The 18,382-nt window shown below is 34.8% G+C and overlaps 1 protein-coding gene across 1 annotated transcript in view; it reads left to right on the top strand.

Annotated features, from left to right (window-relative positions):
* The first annotated feature begins 5,238 nt into the window (after positions 1–5,238).
* Positions 5,239–18,382, top strand: part of LOC124641650 (phosphoenolpyruvate carboxykinase [GTP]-like) — a 40,686-nt gene continuing 27,542 nt past the window's right edge. The window contains exons 1-2 of the mRNA XM_047179819.1: positions 5,239–5,345; positions 9,894–9,965. Of these exons, the coding sequence (XP_047035775.1) occupies positions 9,934–9,965 (32 nt within the window). The 5' untranslated portion in view covers positions 5,239–5,345; positions 9,894–9,933. The remainder of the gene's footprint in view (positions 5,346–9,893; positions 9,966–18,382) is intronic.

The raw sequence follows: 18,382 nt of genomic DNA, 5'->3' as shown, positions 1-18,382 counted from the left end.
CACCTCATTTATTTCTTAGATACTGTCAACGTCAATTTGAAAAAACTTATGAGAAAATAATGAAAAACTGTAAAATGTAATAATAAAAAGCTTTGAATGTTGTTTCATTTTTTGAAACGCTACCTGACTCCTTAAACATTTTCTCCGTGAAGAACTAGACATTTTCGTAAACGACTGTACCCATAACAAAAAGCGATAAGAACACGTCATGCTCGGACGACGTCACTGTCACACGAATGAAAGTTGTATATTTACAAGCCGACGCACACATAGGGCCGCGCGCAAATCTGAGTTGAACTATCTATACATCAACATCAAACGACAGCAGCCGTCAATCGTGTACCTAGTAGAACATAATACTTTGCATCTATACTAATATTATAAAGCTGAAGAGTTTGTTTGTTTGTTTGTTTGAACGCGCTAATCTCAGGAACTACTGGTCCGATTTGAAAATTTCTTTCAGTGTTAGATAGCCCATTTATCGAGCAAGGCTATAGGCTACTGGCTTTTTATCCTGGTACGGGAAGTAGTTCCCACGGGATGCGGGTGACACCGCTGGCAGAAGCTAGTTTAATATAAGTAGGTAGGTGCTTTCTTTAAGTATTCGCTCACTCACATAGTCCAAAGGGACGGCAAACCATCATGAACGGACTGAGATCACGTGGGAACAACAACTTATATTTTCAGATATTTCAGGGGTGATAATTCGGAAACGGGTCATTCATCTGTAAATCGGTAGCCTGAGCTTGCCAATCTATCGATCAGTATCTACTGCAATAACTTAGGTAAGTAGTTACCTATTATGAGGAGTCAGGCCTTCTATTGTTACTTACCTACCTGATTCGAACATTGTTGTTGAATACAGTTTTATGGGATAGAATAACGATCATAATGTCTGCATACATAGATACCTGCCTAGTAAAGTAGCTTCATCGCCTTACATCACTATAATCTTGATCATAATAAATAGGAATCATTTAAAAAAAAATGCACACTCCTTCGCATCAAGTTTACCAAAAAATTGAGGAGATCAAACGCACGGTCACGTCAAACTTCACAAGTTGTCATTTGTCTAGTCTAGCCCTCTCCAACTAGTTACAGATCTGTTTTCAAATAAATAGGACTCAAACTTAATGCCATTTCAAATAGAGTGACTACCAATCATATCTCCATAACCCAATTAGGTATAGAATAACACGATACCCCTTACCTAAGACACGATTTAACTTATCACGCCTTTGTCTACAAAAAAGGGGACTTAAAAAGCAGCTAAGTGCGAATCAGACTCGCGCACGAAGGGTTCCGTTCCATATTCGCTACAAAAAAAAAACAAGTATTGTGAGCCCTCTAAATAATGTTCATATAATTTTAGTTTTTCAGTGTTTGTTGTTATAGTGTAGTGCGCGTTACAAAAACTTACTTAATTTCATACTGCTCGCATTAAACTTAACTTTCATAAACTATATTCATGTCATACAATGCACATATAAGACTGCGCCGACCCCAAATAAAATTGGGATAAGGGCAGGAGAATGATGATGATGATGATGATGATGTCGACAATGCACTTATAAGTTACTTATGTTTATTTATTTATTGCATCATTTGTGCATTTCCAACAGATTTGCATCTTCACCTGATTTCAAACATACGAGGGGCGTGATCGATCGATCAATATCTGTCAATTTTCTACGTAGTGTTTTGATGACTATCTTTATTTTATCTTGAAAGTCAAGGCCCACTGACATAGTTATCTGTGTAGTTTAGGAAATGTTCGGCACACGTCATGTTACGACGCCACACCGCCCTATTCGTGTGCATACGCAGGTACAAACTGTTGCGGACTCCGTCGTGTGATACATGATTGTCGATAATTATGATGACACTACGAGACTCCTCACAACGCACCACAAAAAATATGCGAAGAGCACGCTGCGCCCCAGGGCGCTTCGTGTTCAAATAATGTTTACAACGACCATTGATATAAGTACAAAAAAGTTTTTGTATATCAATGATAACGAGCTGTTTCTCGCGGTTTCACCCCCGACCCGGGGAGTGACTTTTTGATGTGCCCTGGAGTTAGTCTAGCTTCCCAACACTGGTAGAATTTATCGAATCAAAATTTTTCAAGTACTTTCGGAACCTTTATTGTGTGAATGTTTCCTCTTTAATAAATTAGATAAGTAGTGACGTCACACGTTTTCGTATGTGATTCATCTAAATTCTAATCTAGAACCCTGACAACCAAACAAGACTAATTAGTAAAACCTTCTTCTGTTTCTATTGCCACTTAATAAGAAATCATCATGAAGTGGGTACCTTATTGGAACTACAGTATATTATATAACATAATATTAAGCCACTTTTATCTCCGTAAAATGTAAAGGTTCACCAATCCAATAACAATCCAATGATTTGTCTTGTAATTCTCACAGAGCAGTTACCGGGAACATTTGAAACGCATTAAAACAAATGAAATTATAACCCCCAGATGAAATGTAAATTGTCGCTTTATTTTCCAAGATTTCGTGAAAGTATAGCTACCTATCATCAGGGCTTCTTTTATGTTGCCTTAGAATTTTCAGTTATAAGGGCATTTATTTTCATGTTTATATGGTAAAAGAGAGGTTCTTTACACCCATTGTCAGACAGTAAACAGTAAGTAGCATTGTAATGGTTGGCGTTCTTTGGGGGAGGCCTACGTTCAGCAGTTAGCTCTCTCCTGATGTCTCAAGGGGCATGCGTGTTGCCCATTTCCAGATTATTATCTACCAGCATTGGCTAAAGCATCTGAACAGCTGGAAATATCATCCTCCGAGCCTTTTTCTCAACTATGTTGGGGTCGGCTTCCAGTCTAACCGGATTCAGCTTAGTACCAGTGTTTTACAAGAAGCGACTGCCTATCTGACCTCCTCAACCCAGTTACCCGGACAACGCAATACCCCTTGGTTAGACTGGTGTCAGACTTACTGGCTTCTGACTACCCTAACGACTGCCAAGGATGTTCAATGACAGATGGATACATAGAAAGATTAATTACAGTGGCGAATCTCTGAGATACAATAGGCATGATGACAGTAATCAAAAATCATTAAAATAATATATTTATTAAATTAAACTTGAAGCTTGGAATATAAAACGCGCATTGTTTTCTTTATTGATAATGTGATTAATATGTATTTTTATAAAATAAAATTACGAAATAAGGCAATCCGCCATGATATCTTGAACACCAATCAGAGCTCGTGACGTCATCTCTGAAAACAACTCGCGCGAAAGCGCGAGAACGTCACATTTCGTTATTGTGAACTTCCACTGCGATCTTTGTTTTTAATTAATTAATTGTTTATAACACGAGTTATGGAGCCCAGATTTATCAAGGCAAACAGCGCTAATTTGCCTAGAATTGATATCATAATGCTGGGAAAGTTTTTGGCATCAAATAAATATTTTTGTTCAGCTGAATTTAGAAATGTTAAAACTTCCATGTAAGTATACTAGTTTAATTAAAAAACAATGAGAGATGAAACCTAACCTCGAAATAGTTATTTACATTATAAACTATGCTAGAATCTAGAGAACTATGTAATAACTTACATCAAAGTGATCTTCACAAAAATAAAGTTGTACCCTGGGCAATATTGCTTTTGAATCTCGCTTTGCAAGTTTAAGCCACTTGTTTCGTATTTTTTTATTGTAAGGAACGTACACAAATAACTTATCAGGAGTTGTTTTGGATGTGTTCTTACACTGGGGGACCCCACAACACCTATGCCCTTTCGAATTCATATTTAATAACACAAAAAACTTAATTATTGCACGAGCGTTGTTTACTTGCGTCTTGTAATTTCAGTCGTGACGTCACAAGTGACGACATGACACTGACAAGCGTTTTCGCGCCGGATTCAAAGTGGACAGAGAAAAATGCAATTATTTGATAAAAAAACTTCGCATTTTCTTAAAATTAATAATTTAAAAATTTGTCATCATGCCTATTCTCATTTACAGTAGATGTACGATGTACCCTGAAAAATATTCCTTCTAAGCCCATAAAAACAGCTAAATCGCCTTAAACCCGATCACACACACTCCCACATAACACATAAGTATCTAAGAACATTGTGGAATATGAAATACATAACATATTATCTTTTCTTTGATCCTTTGTCCGTCGTATTTGCATCACCACAAAGAGCGTGCGAGCCGCCAGGTGGCGCTTTACAAAATGTCCTCCATTGTCAGCCGTTATTTATGAATTTCAATAGGTACATTCCTTTGGTATCGGAAACTATTGAAAACTACAAACATCTTATGGATAACAGTATTCTTAGTAATTCTCTTGTGATGTACGTACCTACATATTAAGTTATTTAGCGGTTTTTCTGTTTTGGTTGGTGGTCTAGCTAGCATGTTCCTTGATTGAAATGTTGTTAATGACCTTTTTTTGGATAGGATATAAATATGTTATATACCTATGTGTCTATATTGCACCTGATCTCTCTCCGGTGATGACGGATTGCCGTCCCATCAGGCTATGAAAGTGAAGGAATAGTGAGTGCTCCTGTGTCTGCGCAAATGCTTGTGCATTGTCCTGAGCAGACGGCTCATCACCTTACATGAGAACAGCCACCGTGGTCGAAACCGGCCTTGGACGCCATTATACGTATATGTTAAAACAGGATTCCATGATCCCACTTATTTTGGTTCCTATAACATAATTTTGATTGAAAATGAAACCTAAAGATGTATGTTTAGAGCATATTTTATTAGTGTCTAAAACATTCAATTATGTATTTACATAAACGTGTTGACATTCTTCAAACATTATATAAGATAATAATTATAATATTCGCCTGTAGTCACATTCGTGTGTTTATAAATTGAATAAGAATTCATTCTTGAAGAGGTAAGAGACTGGATCTGTCGTATCTAAGAAGATATGTTTTAATAAAACTGATTTTCAAAATTGGTAATTAGGAATTTCAAATGTCACTTGTCTTTTTTCCTGGTTCGAATACTTATAGATTGTCATTTTTTTATATATATTAAAATATTGACACATTTCCCACGTGTATATTATTGCTATGCAAATAATCCAGATCACCTGTATCCTTGACCTATCTTGGGCAACGTTTTGGCAACGACATTCACAAGACGTGCCGTTGTTATCGACGCCTGGCAAGCAATGTTACATCTCGATGCTCGTTGTTTACCAGTATACTAGTGCGTCGACCGCATACTACACGTCTTGCGCATTTTTTTTCATATAAAAATCGTAAATAACGTGAAACTATAACTGTTGGAGAAATCCGGTTTTCATTCGTGCACCGTTAACTCAGAAAAAGGTAAATATATTTATGGTCTTTTGTTTGCCAGTTCTTTTTTTGTTTTGTCGATGGATAACTTAGTTTTGACATAGGTAATCATATCATTCGAATTTAAATATAGAACGTGTATAGAATGACGTGGGGTTATCGTCAATGGTTCGCTTCAGAGTGATAGAAAGGCTAGAATTATAATTAAGTAACTATTTTATAATGTTTTCAAAATAAACAACGTTTATCACTTTTACTAGCTGATATATATTTATTATATGTAAATGACTTCCAATTTCTTAAGTATAGCTTGAACACCTCCAACGTTATTTAACAAACTAAAACGATCTAAGAACTCCTTGGATCCAAGAAACAATAACTGTCATTTGTGCGGGACGGGTATTCTGGATTCTGCATTAATGCTTCCTCAACTGTCAAACTAGATGTCAAAATATCGACTACCTTACAATTTTGCTTGTGTTAGCTTTTATATACTGGTTAAATGTAAACAATAATAATATTATCAGCATGGCGACACTTCCTGATTGCAATTAATAAAATCAGTCACTCATAGGTATTATAGTTTATAAGATAACGAAGAATTCAATTATTTCCTTTTATATTATATGTAAAAGACAAATAACTTTGGCATAGGAATTCTCAAAATTGGTCATGATTTTTTATGTAGATAGGTAGGTAGGTACTAATTTCATTTCAAAAGTACTTAGGTACATGATTTCTTCTACACCCATATAAATCAACTATAAAATTAGGTGCATAAAACTAAACAATTGTAATGAGCATTCAACAATTTGAAACAGTCACGAACCAATTTTAATGGCATTTTAAATAATAGTAAACTAGGTACTTAAGTAATGTTACGAAATCCATAAGAAAAATTATATTTAATATCAATTCCAACATCGTTTAAGGGATACACAAAACTTATCAAAATACAAACAGACGTTAAACCTTGCTATACAAAAAACCACCTTATGACTTAACATATATGGTTTAATTTTCTACAACACCAAGTTAGCTGCATGGACCCTTCTATAAATCACTTTAACAGGAACTAACTGTTCTCCAACACTCCACAGAGTATAAATATTGATAGATACAGACATTCTAGAACGAGGTTTACAAACTAGAATGACCTTCAGAAATTATACAATAATATATTCATTTAAGTACAGCTTTCTTAAGAAAATATATATTTCTTAGTTAGAGGTGTGGCAGTTCATACTGCCCTAACAATATGAACTGCAACATTTAATATGCAAACGGCTAATTTATACTTTATTTTGCCCTCCAATTTAGCACAGATACTGGTGAACCTATTTACTTACCTATGTCTGTCTATTAATTTTAGCCGACAAAAATTGTAAGCATTTGTCCCACATCTAGACTTCCAATGTTCCTCACCTATAATTCACAGTTCTACTTAAAAAAGTAGTTTAAAGCCTTGTCGAATTTGGTTACAATATTTTTTTATTACAAATTTCATCAAAAGTCGGAAATCAAGTTTCCCTAATAGGTCGCGCTGACAAGTCAAACGGGTACCGAGGAGACATTATACAACCTGTTCATTTGGTTCCATCGACACCAGTCATATTTATGGAACACGCCTACAATGAAGAAAGATTAATTACCTACATTCAAAAGTTTTTGGAAAATTGATGCTGGCTGTAGTGAGGCCAAAATTATGAAAGTATGAAGCAAGAGTTTGGGTGTTGCTTGATACCATTTAAAAAGCTATTTTCTTTTCTTCCACTGAGATGTAGTAAAACTAAGATTATTCTTGATGTTACTACAAAACGTCTCTTTTTTTATAATAACAGTGTCTATTATTCTATTATTGACCCAAAATTCCCTCGCAATCTGACCACCAGCTTGCCAAACATCGTATCTCAAAACAGTCACCAGCCAAGCCTCCATTTGACCCCGCGATCAGCATTATCACAGTTTATCACAAACAAGCGCATGATGTAATTAGCCGAGAAGCCGCATGATGACAGCTGACGTCACTTGTTGACAGCTACGCTATCGCGCCATTTTGTTTTCAATGGCATTTCTAGAAATGGATTTGCTTTTGTTTGATTGCGTAATGAGGCACTTTATTCTTATCTTTATTTAGAAAAGGGTAGTTGAATTGACGTATGGTATACTTATGGTATACTTATGGAAATTATCAAAAGCATCCTTAGTTTAAAAGGGATGATGAAAATCTGGAGAGTAAAACTTACTTTTTATCCGTTTGCGCGAAGAAAATGGGCCATGGGGAAACCGCTGGTGGGACCGTGAAATATGAATCTATTTTACTATTTGAAGAGAAAGACAAGATGACCTTTCCAAGCTTAGAAACATAAGTGAACGAAGTCGCAGGCGACGCCTTGTGAACCTTTTGAAGGCATTATGTACATTATCTGCCGATGCAAAACCCATGTATTGATACTCTCGGGGGCATTATATTACTTCTATACTACACAATGAAGTACCTGGTGGCCACTGAGTGCTTCTAGACGAAATTGTTCCCCTAAGACAACATACCTCATAATATCATCGAATATTTTAAGACGAACAGTGAAAAATCTTGAAAATTCCACAGATAAAAGCTAAATCCTTTTAGAAAAAAATTGCCAGACACATAAATAAGAATAAATATGTGTTGTTGAAAGAAAGTACATATGACAAATGTCCATTGTTGTAAGTAAATAAATAATTTTACAATGTGACAGAGAACTAAAAAAATGGCGGTAACTATCATGGGTGGGATAAATAAATTTTAACACCTACAAATCTAACAATTTAATGGCAGCTACATACCTAAATCCGAGTCAAAAACACTGCAATGGCTGTTGTAACTTCAGCATATTGTAAAATAATAAGTATATTTATATTATTATCTATACATGAAATGTTATTAATAAACGTGCCGCCGAGTTAAAAATAAATTGCAAATATTCCACAAGAGATAAGAAGTCATGAGAAAAACTAATTAGGATCGTTGTTATCGATCGGTTCAAATCCGGGTGAAAAGGTTTACTACTTACTAATTCGATGATTTTAATTGTTTATTATTGTTACATGCGTCGCTTCTTGTAAAGCACCGGTACTCAGCTGAATCCGGTTATACTGGAAACCGACCCCAATACAGTTGGGAAAAGGCTCGGAGGATGATTATTGTTACATGCGTATTTTTAATCGATTAATAGTAACTTAATCACTACCTACAATTTAGAACTATATACTTTATGATTGAATTATTGATTTATCCTTCTTATTTTATTACCTAAAATTGGTCTCAAATTACATAAACTTATGTAATGTATTTCCCTTATTTTTTATTATTAAAAAGAATTTAAAAATTATTGAAAAGGAACTTCTTACTGATAAAAAACCCCGTGTGGCATAAATAAGATAAATATGGAGATAATTTTACTTCCGAAGTGTATCTTTGAACATAACTGACGCCAAAGATAATTCATGAAAGATTTAAGATTGAAATCTTTATCTTAATCTTTGCTTGGCCTTACAAAACATAACATTTCTCTAGTCATTCAAACTTGTCATTACAATTTGACGAGGCCTTCGCAATTCATGTTTTGTTTTCGTTAAAATTTCGCGAAGTGCGTACAAAAATATGCCAACTGTCAACTGACAGTGTAAACAGCTGACTTATGTGACGTCATATAGTTGTATTTTCAAAACTAACGCAAATAATGTGTGGAGAGGCGGAAGAAATATATCACAGTAGTGATAAGATAGCACAGTTTGTGTCAGATAGGCGGGAATTCAAAATTAAACTTAGTTACTATGGTTTTATATATTTTTCAGTATCTGGGTAACAGCTAGTGTAAATTATATAGCATCGCTCCAGATTAAGAATCGGGTGCATACGACGTGTGCTTCCAGTTTCAGTTGTTTCGGAATAAAAGAGCTACAGACAGACAAACTTTAGCTTTTATAGTTAATGTAGATACTAAAATTCTGAGACTCAGTATTTTTGTAAGTGCTTCTGTCAATATCCTATAGGTAGGTACTTTTTTATTCTTTCGGGATTGTTGGATAAAAGCCTCTTAAAACACTTACACTGTATATTTTAAACTCCGGAGATGATTTGTTCAGCAACTTTTGACGCTGACCGTCCAGACAGATACTGCATTACCCCTTAGCAGATATGTACATGAAGAAAGTGTCTCTAAAAATAGTTTTGGCAATGCATCAGTTATTTATTTCGTGTCGTGTATCTAACGATTGCGTTTAGAGGAACAAATGACTGTCGTTGCACTGTTGTTCTTTAAAAACAATCAATCAAGATGTTTTATTAATTGCTAGTGTCATTTTTGGAAATGTCTAGATCTTAGAACCTACTGATGAGCTTTGCCGAAAATTGTTTATGGTAAACTTGAAAAGCGTGAAAACGGTGCTATGTGTAGGTAGCTTGCACCGCTCTAGATGATAGTTAAGCCTACATAAGTACTTAATTACTCATGAATTGAACCTAGCATTATTTTGAGTTAAGTATTCATCTAGGTTCATGAATGAAGTATTGAAATTACGAATTTATTGTTGCAGATAACAAAAATAGGAGCAGAAACAAGAAAAAAGAAACAAAATGGTGTTCTTCTTTTCCCGAATAACTAAAAAGTAAGTTTATATTTTAATTTCTTGTACACATTATTTGAAAGTGCCGGTGCTTTGGTCTCCATGATATATGATGCATTTATTATACCTGGCGAAACACACATGACATGAGAAGTATGTAGATTTCGAAATGTTCACGCAAATGGGCGGTGTTCGTATGTAAGGTTAGAGTGAATTTCATGGAAGTGAGAACAATAAGAGATCGGATTCACCGCCAACCGTGGCCAGTCTCATGTGTCAATCGCATTATAATCAGTCATTTGTAAAGATTGAAAACCGAAAGGAAACTTGCTGCAGTTGTTAAATGACACAACTCTCCAAGTTGCTTGTGTACACTGACTTATGAGCTTCCATGGTTGTAAATAAGAAAACTCTATGGGCCAGCTGATTTGATTAGGTATACTCCATCATTGATTTGAAGTTGGCAACACTGTGTGGTATCTGGCACGAGTTGCGTAGCTTCCCGACACTCGGATATGACTGTTAACCTCTTTTCTTTTTTATTAAGCCCTTGAGAATAAACTAATAAATATGATAATGAAGTTTTGGTTAGTTAAGCCAATCGATTTAATCTGATTATGAAATTTTCGATTTGATGCGTCAATTTCTATACCCCTGACCTATAGGTGCTTAATTATAAGTTTAATACCATTACTTTTCTAAACGTTAAGAAATATACTAATTAAACTTAAGGAATAGACGAAGAGGACGAAGAGGATTAAACCTCTGCTCAAGGATTCCTCTTTTTCACTGCCCAAAACGGTGTCAACTCATTAAAAAAATGTATCTTTTATTGTCAGTAATTGTCACCATTATAAAAAGGCGCTCTAAAAAAAGGATGTTTTTAGAGTTGTTAGGAAACACAAACATGAGTAGGATTTTTTCCATCGGGTGCTTACATATATGACAGACAGGCATAGGTATCCAAGATTAACATGCAACCCCGGGCCATGCAACAAACGCAACAGCAAGACCTCATGACAACGCAACGAATTGCATACGAACTGATTTCCAAGCAACGGTTGCAACTCAATCCGCGACTATTTTCACAGTGCGATCGATCAGTCGTGTCGTGACGCTAACGTGGTCTCGGTTGCGTTACCACGTTAGGCAGGGAAATACAGAAGTATAGGTTACGAGTTGTTTCCCGCGGTTTTTCCTGTGTCCCGAGGGATTTGACTTCCTGAGTCTGGATAAAATAAAGCCTATGCTAAATAGAGATAATGAATGCATCACACTGAAGTTGAAATAAGTATTATTTACATTCGTCCTATTACTGTTTTAGAACCAGTAGTGTTTTAGAACAAATCTTTCCCTTTATTGAATTAGAATTCTTTGAGGAAATGTACACTTATCTATACCCAATTATTTGCTAATCGGTTCAGCCGTTTTACCATGAAAGCATTACCTATGAGGAAATGATTCTGCCACCATAACTCACTCTTTGCTCTCTCCTGTAACTGTTTGGTTTTTGTAAACGGCTGAATATAGATTTTGATGTAGAAAAGATACATATGACTTTGGAAACATAGACAAAACCTATTTTTGATTGACTGCGCGATCAAGTGCAAAATTCGTGTGGAAAAGAATGGAACTGAATTAGTAAAACTGTGCACACGTTTTTCAGCCCGACACGAATTTCTTGTCTTGTCATAACTGATGTAATTATTTGTTAAACGCTGACATAATATTGTTGAACAAAGATTTCATTGTTGACATAACCCGTAATTAACACTCGGAGATAGTGAAAAACTGAATGATTCGGTTTTTTACAAAGATGTTTGATTCTTTAGCATGACAAGATTTTTTTATGTACTTTTACGTTATCAATTTAAATTTTTGTATCCGAAAATCCTAACGTGTTTTTAAATATATTAGCCATTCAATTTTCTAATCACATTAAAACAAAAGAACCCCGCATCGTCATGTATTTTATCCTATACATGACAATTCACAAAAAAACCCCATGGTAATCAATCCCCGTGGGTGACCATGACAAATGATTTCATGCTTACTCCTTTTCTTCAATGTCGCAAGGTTGAGTTAAGTTAAGGCGTCTTTTTGTTGTATCATTCACCTAGCTCTATGTTTCTATATAATAAACAAAAACCTGAGTCACTAATCGATTAACATTCGCTCCGACTGCTGAATCTATGGATACGCACAAGTTACGTTTGTGCTTTTGGTATTTTCCGAAGATCCAATGTCAGTTTGCAGAAAAACATCTTCCACGTACCTCTAAAATTCCCTCTTTTTCATAACTGCGAACTTAATCTTCTTCTACGTACACACTGCACACGACAGAACAACACATACATACAAATATTATTGTAATACCATTTACGGAGAACTCCGCCCGATAGCGGTGATAAGAGGGTCACAGTTTGACCCTCTTGGAGGCCTGGCCTCACACCCTCCCACGTAATCTAACCACAATAACATTTATACATAAACATACAATAATAATGGCTAATAATCTGACTAGTAACAACTTTTTACCAGTCACTTTTGGAGGATTTTTTCACGTTGACCTTTTGAAATATCACTGTTTCTGTGCAGTAAAAATGCTTCGTTACTTGAAGGAATAGGGAAACGAGTTCTTAAGTATGCTTTGAGAGGAAAATGAGAGAAAAATCTTGTACACTATGGTTTATTTATGTCTTTGAATAAAACCTTATTTTTGAGGAATGATGAGAAGGAATGGAATAATTGTTATAGCTACTAATAGACATACTTACGCGTGGGTTTAAAATGTCCTGAACATAATAATTCCTGTCTATTTTTTGTATTTTGTCGTGTGAAGGAAAAAACTTGTAACTAATTCTTCTTACCGCTCATTTAGGGTCACAATCTCGTGGTATATTCCACAGATATAAATTGTTGACTGAAGCCGGTGACCTCACAAATCGGGTTTGACACCTATAAAATTCGTGTCTCCAACGAGTGGCCTATCGTATTTTTATTATTAATGCCTTTATCACAATGTCTTCATAATTAGTTGACCCGAATTATTGGCGTTGGGCACATTATTACAACATGTGTATTGTGGCTTGTGTAGATATTAATTGAGCCATTTTAGATCTGGTTAGAACTAAATTTTAATGATGGTTAACAGTCTGTCATTTCAACTCCAGTGTTTGTTTGTTAGGTCAATTAACTAAGATTTCTTAGCTAAGATCTAAGAGCAATAACAGTTACGCATTATTCAGATTCCGGGTCATAGGGTCCAAGTATTAAATAATTTATACTTTACCAGGTACTCTTAAGTTTGATTGGAACCCAATAATTTACGTACCTACTCTCTCTAACATAATATCTAGGTACATGCAAAGTCACCAAGCAATCTTTTGCAGACAATGACTTACAAAAACAGTGACCTACAAGTCACAATTCAGGCTTTTAAATGAATCTTAGACGGTCCTAAAATTATATAACGGCAATGGCGCGCCCACAGATCTGATACTTTTTTTGGCGCTACAAGATAACATTAGGCGCTTAACGACAACGTTTGACTTACTTAAAAACTATTTTGTTATACCTCTTTCCTTGCTCCACGCACCATAGATCATTGTTTATTGTTTTTCTTTCAACTCCGAGTGCAAATATTGTGTGCAAATGTTTAAAATCATAATTATATTGTTAATTCTTCTTCTTCAATTTAAGAGCCCAGCTCTTGTAGGTGCAGCTCCTTCCATTTACGCCTATCTAGCGCCAACTCCTGAACTTCCTTATACGTCACAACATTTACCTTCTCTTTAATTTGCTTGATGTAGCTGTACCTTGGACGACACCTTCCCCTCTTTCCATATATATTGTTAATGGATAGTATTTAAACGAGTGACTGTGAATTACAATTTTAAGTGTCAAAATTAATTAATTTGGGTTATATAATTACTAAGTGAGCGACTGACTGCAAGTGACGAAAAATCAACAGAATAGTATCTTACAAACATTAATTTGAGTTACTTAAAATACAAAATGAGCAGCTTCATAATATTTGAGCGACTTAATATTTGTTTGAGTGTCAACGTTACGTCCTGCATTTTTTTCAATATTTGGCTAATGTATTTTTTATACTGAGCGGCATTTTATTTTAAATGAAGTGTTTCGAATACAAAATGTGTGAAATTAATTACATTAGACACATTTCCTAGGAAATCTATACATTTCCTAAATAATAATCGGAAATGTATAATTAAGATATCAAGGGGTAAGCGGGGGATAGCGGAGCGAGGGAAGGGGATTGAAGCGAAGCATGCAAGCAGGCATGCAGCATGGAAGCACAATGCAACATGCAGCAAGCATGGCTTCTGTCACGGCTCCGGCGCTGCGGGGCTCCGGCGGTCCCATGCGAGCTTCGGCTTGCCAGCCTCAGCCGCGGCGGCGGGCGTTAAAACTGCCTGCGCCTCAGCTCGCAGGCCGCTGTAATATAAATGAAAGTCCTTGATCTTGGGTTACTTGAGTTTTATTTCACCACACACATTCACTCACTGTACCACAGTTACATAGTCGACCCATAGAAAGGATATGGAAAAAGACAGATGACAGATCATAGCGGAAGTTATTATATTAGTGACGTACTAATTAGTATTACTAATTAGTGATGTTACAACATCCCCCCTGTTAAGTTTAAATTAACCCTTGACAAACAATAGACTTAAGACTATGGACTGACTTGACAAAAATTGACTTTATTATACATAGTTATGATAGACAAAGGTTTTTACTTAATTATGACTTAATTTAGATTACAATTATATACTTAATCTATTTCTTCTATTAGCCTACGAGAAGGCTTTACAAATCGACCTGAACGTGTGACAATTTGACTACTTGAGGATTGAGATGAGAGTTCTTGAGGTCCAGCCTTCTGACTGTCACCATCCTCTCTCCCCTGCAACGATGACGACGACGACGACGAGTTGGATAGCATAGGAGAGTACTTATGCCTTAAGTGAATTCTATTTCTCCTATACCTAACTCCATTGACATCCTCAATGACATATGACCTATTATTTGCCAGCCTTTGCTTGACAATGGCATGTTCCCAATTATAATTTGGTTTTCTTTTAAAGTAGACATGATCATTAGGATACAACAATGACAAAGGCTTAGAATTTCTATTATAATATTTTGACTTATTGACATTATTCTTGTTTACACAATCTTTGTAATCTTTAAATTTTACAACCTTTGGTTTTAATTTTTTATATGACTTTGGAACATTATCTCTTAAATTCCTAGACATTAACAGTTGTGCTGGGGATGGTAAATTATTTTTAGGTGTATTTCTATATTGTAATAAGGCTATATAAGGATCAGACGAATTTTCTTTACATTTTTTCAACATATTTTTTACAATTTTGACTGAACTTTCTGCTTGACCATTTGACTGTGCATGATATGGGCTAGTAATAATATGTTCTATGTCCCATTCATGTAAAAAATTCTTAAATTCTAAAGATTGGAAAGGAGGTCCACCGTCAGACACTAATGACAAAGGTATACCATGACGGGCAAAAATAGACTTTAAATGTGTAATTACATTTTTGGCTGTACTATTTTTATTTAACAAAGCTATCTCTATGTATTTAGAATAATAATCTGTAACAATTAAATAAGAAAGGTTATCAATATACATTAAATCAATACCAACTTGTTGCCATGGATACTTATTAATCTCAAAATTTTGTAATGGTTCTTTTTGGTTACAAGGTTTGAATTTCGCACATATAAGACATTATTCTACTAAATTTTTGATATCACCTGACATGTTTGGCCAATATAAAGAATCTCTAGCTAATTTAAGACATTTGTTTATACCTTGGTGACCTTCATGAATTTTATCCAACATTTCCTTATACATAGACTGTGGTACTATCAATTTTGAACCTTTGAACAACAAATCTTTTACGACATGAATTTCAGCTTGTATATTCCAATATGGTTTGACTAATTGACTGACTTTACTTTTACTTTTTGGCCAACCTTCATAATAATATTTCTTTAACAATTGCAAACTTTCATCTTTATTAGTATGTTGTGACAATTTTGTGCTGTAGTCTTTAGTGACTGCTAAATTTGAATACATTAAATTGACATGACAAGTTATTTCTGCCTCATTTTCTGGTATATAATAATCTTTTAAGGCAGCTCTAGACAAGGTATCAGATATAAACATTTGTTTACCTGGGACATGTATGACTTTCAAGTCATACTTTTGTAAAGTTAACATCATTCGCTGTAACCTAGCTGGTACATCATGTAATGGTTTATCAAATAAGTAGACTAATGGTTTATGATCTGTATGAACTGTGACTCTATGACCATATACATACTGATGAAATTTTTCACAACCAAATTGAATTGCAAGCAATTCTTTCTCAATTTGAGCATACCTAGACTGAGTTGTGGTTAATGTTTTTGAACTATAAGCAATGGGTTTATTATTTTGTAAAATGACTGCTCCCAATGCTGACTTAGACGAATCTACTGACAAGACTAATGGAATATTGGGGTTATAGTGAGCTAAAACCGGTGACTTTGTAATTTCATCTATTAAACTCTTAAGACATTTATTATGATTTTCATCCCAAGACCAGACTGCATCTTTTTTCAAAAGATTTCTTAAAATTTGAGTTTTTTCTGACAAATTGCTAATAAAGGGACCTAAATAATTGATCATACCTAATATTCTTTGCAATTCTTTGACATTTTGTGGTGTAGGCATATTGACAATTGCTTTTACTTTTTCTTGGTCAACCCTTGCACCATCTTTACTAAAGACATAACCTAAAAAACAGACTTCAGAAACTAGAAATTTACATTTGGACTTGTTAAATTTTAAATTAACTTGACGAGCTCTTTGCATTACTTTATGTAATCTCTCATTATGTATAGACTCACTTGGACCATAGACTAGAATGTCATCGATGAATATCAAGACTCCTTCTAAATCACCAAACAAATTCATCATAACTCTTTGAAATATTTCTGATGATGCATTTATGCCAAAAGGTAATCTTAAATATTTATATCTGCCAAATGGTGTTTGAAAGGTACATAAATTAGAACTATATTCATCTAATCTTAACATCCAAAAACCTGAAAATGCATCTAAATGAGAAAAACAAACAGCTCCTACTAATTGAGATCTTATCTCATCAATTGACTTTATTGGATAAATTTCCCTTATAATATTCTTATTCAAATTTCTAGGATCTAAACAAATTCGTAACTGACCTGAACTTTTGACCGTAATTACTATGCTATTCACCCATTCTGTAGGCTTAGTGACTTTTTCAATGACTTGCATGCTCTCCATGCGATCCAACTCCTCGCGTAGCTTTCCAAGCATCGCAAATGGTACTCTCCTGGGAGGATCCACGCATGGTACTGCATCAGGTTTGAGTTTCAGGTGACAGACAGGAGGTAGACAGCCAAGACCCTGAAAAACATCATTATATTGTGTTAGAATTTGTTGACAAAAATTTTGTTTAGATACTGAAAAAACTCTTTTAATTATTCCTAACCTTTCACAAGTAGGAAGACCTAGGACATTGGGACATACTAAATTTGCGACTATGAACACTATATTTTCACTGACAGTGTTATTATTTAATATTAAATTGCATTTAATATTGACTTTTCCCATAATGGGTATTGACTTGCCACAAAATCCTGTGACATTTATGTGACATTTGACAAGTGACATTTGACTTTGTTGACGTTTTAAAGAATCAAAAGTTTGTTTTGACATTATGTTAAGATCAGCTCCTGAATCAATGATACAATTAAATTGTGAATGACCTACTTTAACATTTATGTTCCAAGACTGTTTACTATTGTTAATGTTATGTTTATGTTTTGACTCGACTGTATTGACCTGACTAAATGATGATGTGACTTGTTGACTGTGATATGGTGATGTGACTGTTGTGATTGTGTGAGGTGATTCCTCAGACATGTGTCTGTACTCATCATTAAGATACCCACTTTGACTATCACAACTTTTATTTGAATTATGACAATATGACTTGAGAATTGATTTCTCTGACTGGTGACTGCTTTCATCACCGAGGTACTTTTCAGACCTCTCAGACATGACACTATCACCATTATCATCATTGAAATATGACTTGAAAATTAATTTCTCAGACTGACAATATGAGTCTCGGTGAGATCTCTCAGGAATGACACCAATGTCATCACCGGAATCATTCCCTGACTGTGACTGACTATGTATGTGTGTAAATTGTGGTGGTGGAGACAAGTGGTACAGAGAAGAATGTGTGCTTGCTGACTTGACATGTTTATAGTGACTGTTATATGACTTTAAATGACAATTAGACTTATGACTTTGACTGGAGCTATGACTATTCAAAATTCCAAAAAAATAATCTTGATTATTTTTATGACTT

This window comes from Helicoverpa zea, chromosome 22, assembly GCF_022581195.2.
Source record: "Helicoverpa zea isolate HzStark_Cry1AcR chromosome 22, ilHelZeax1.1, whole genome shotgun sequence".
NCBI lineage: Eukaryota > Metazoa > Arthropoda > Insecta > Lepidoptera > Noctuidae > Helicoverpa > Helicoverpa zea.
This window is presented reverse-complemented; position numbering and strand designations above follow the sequence as displayed.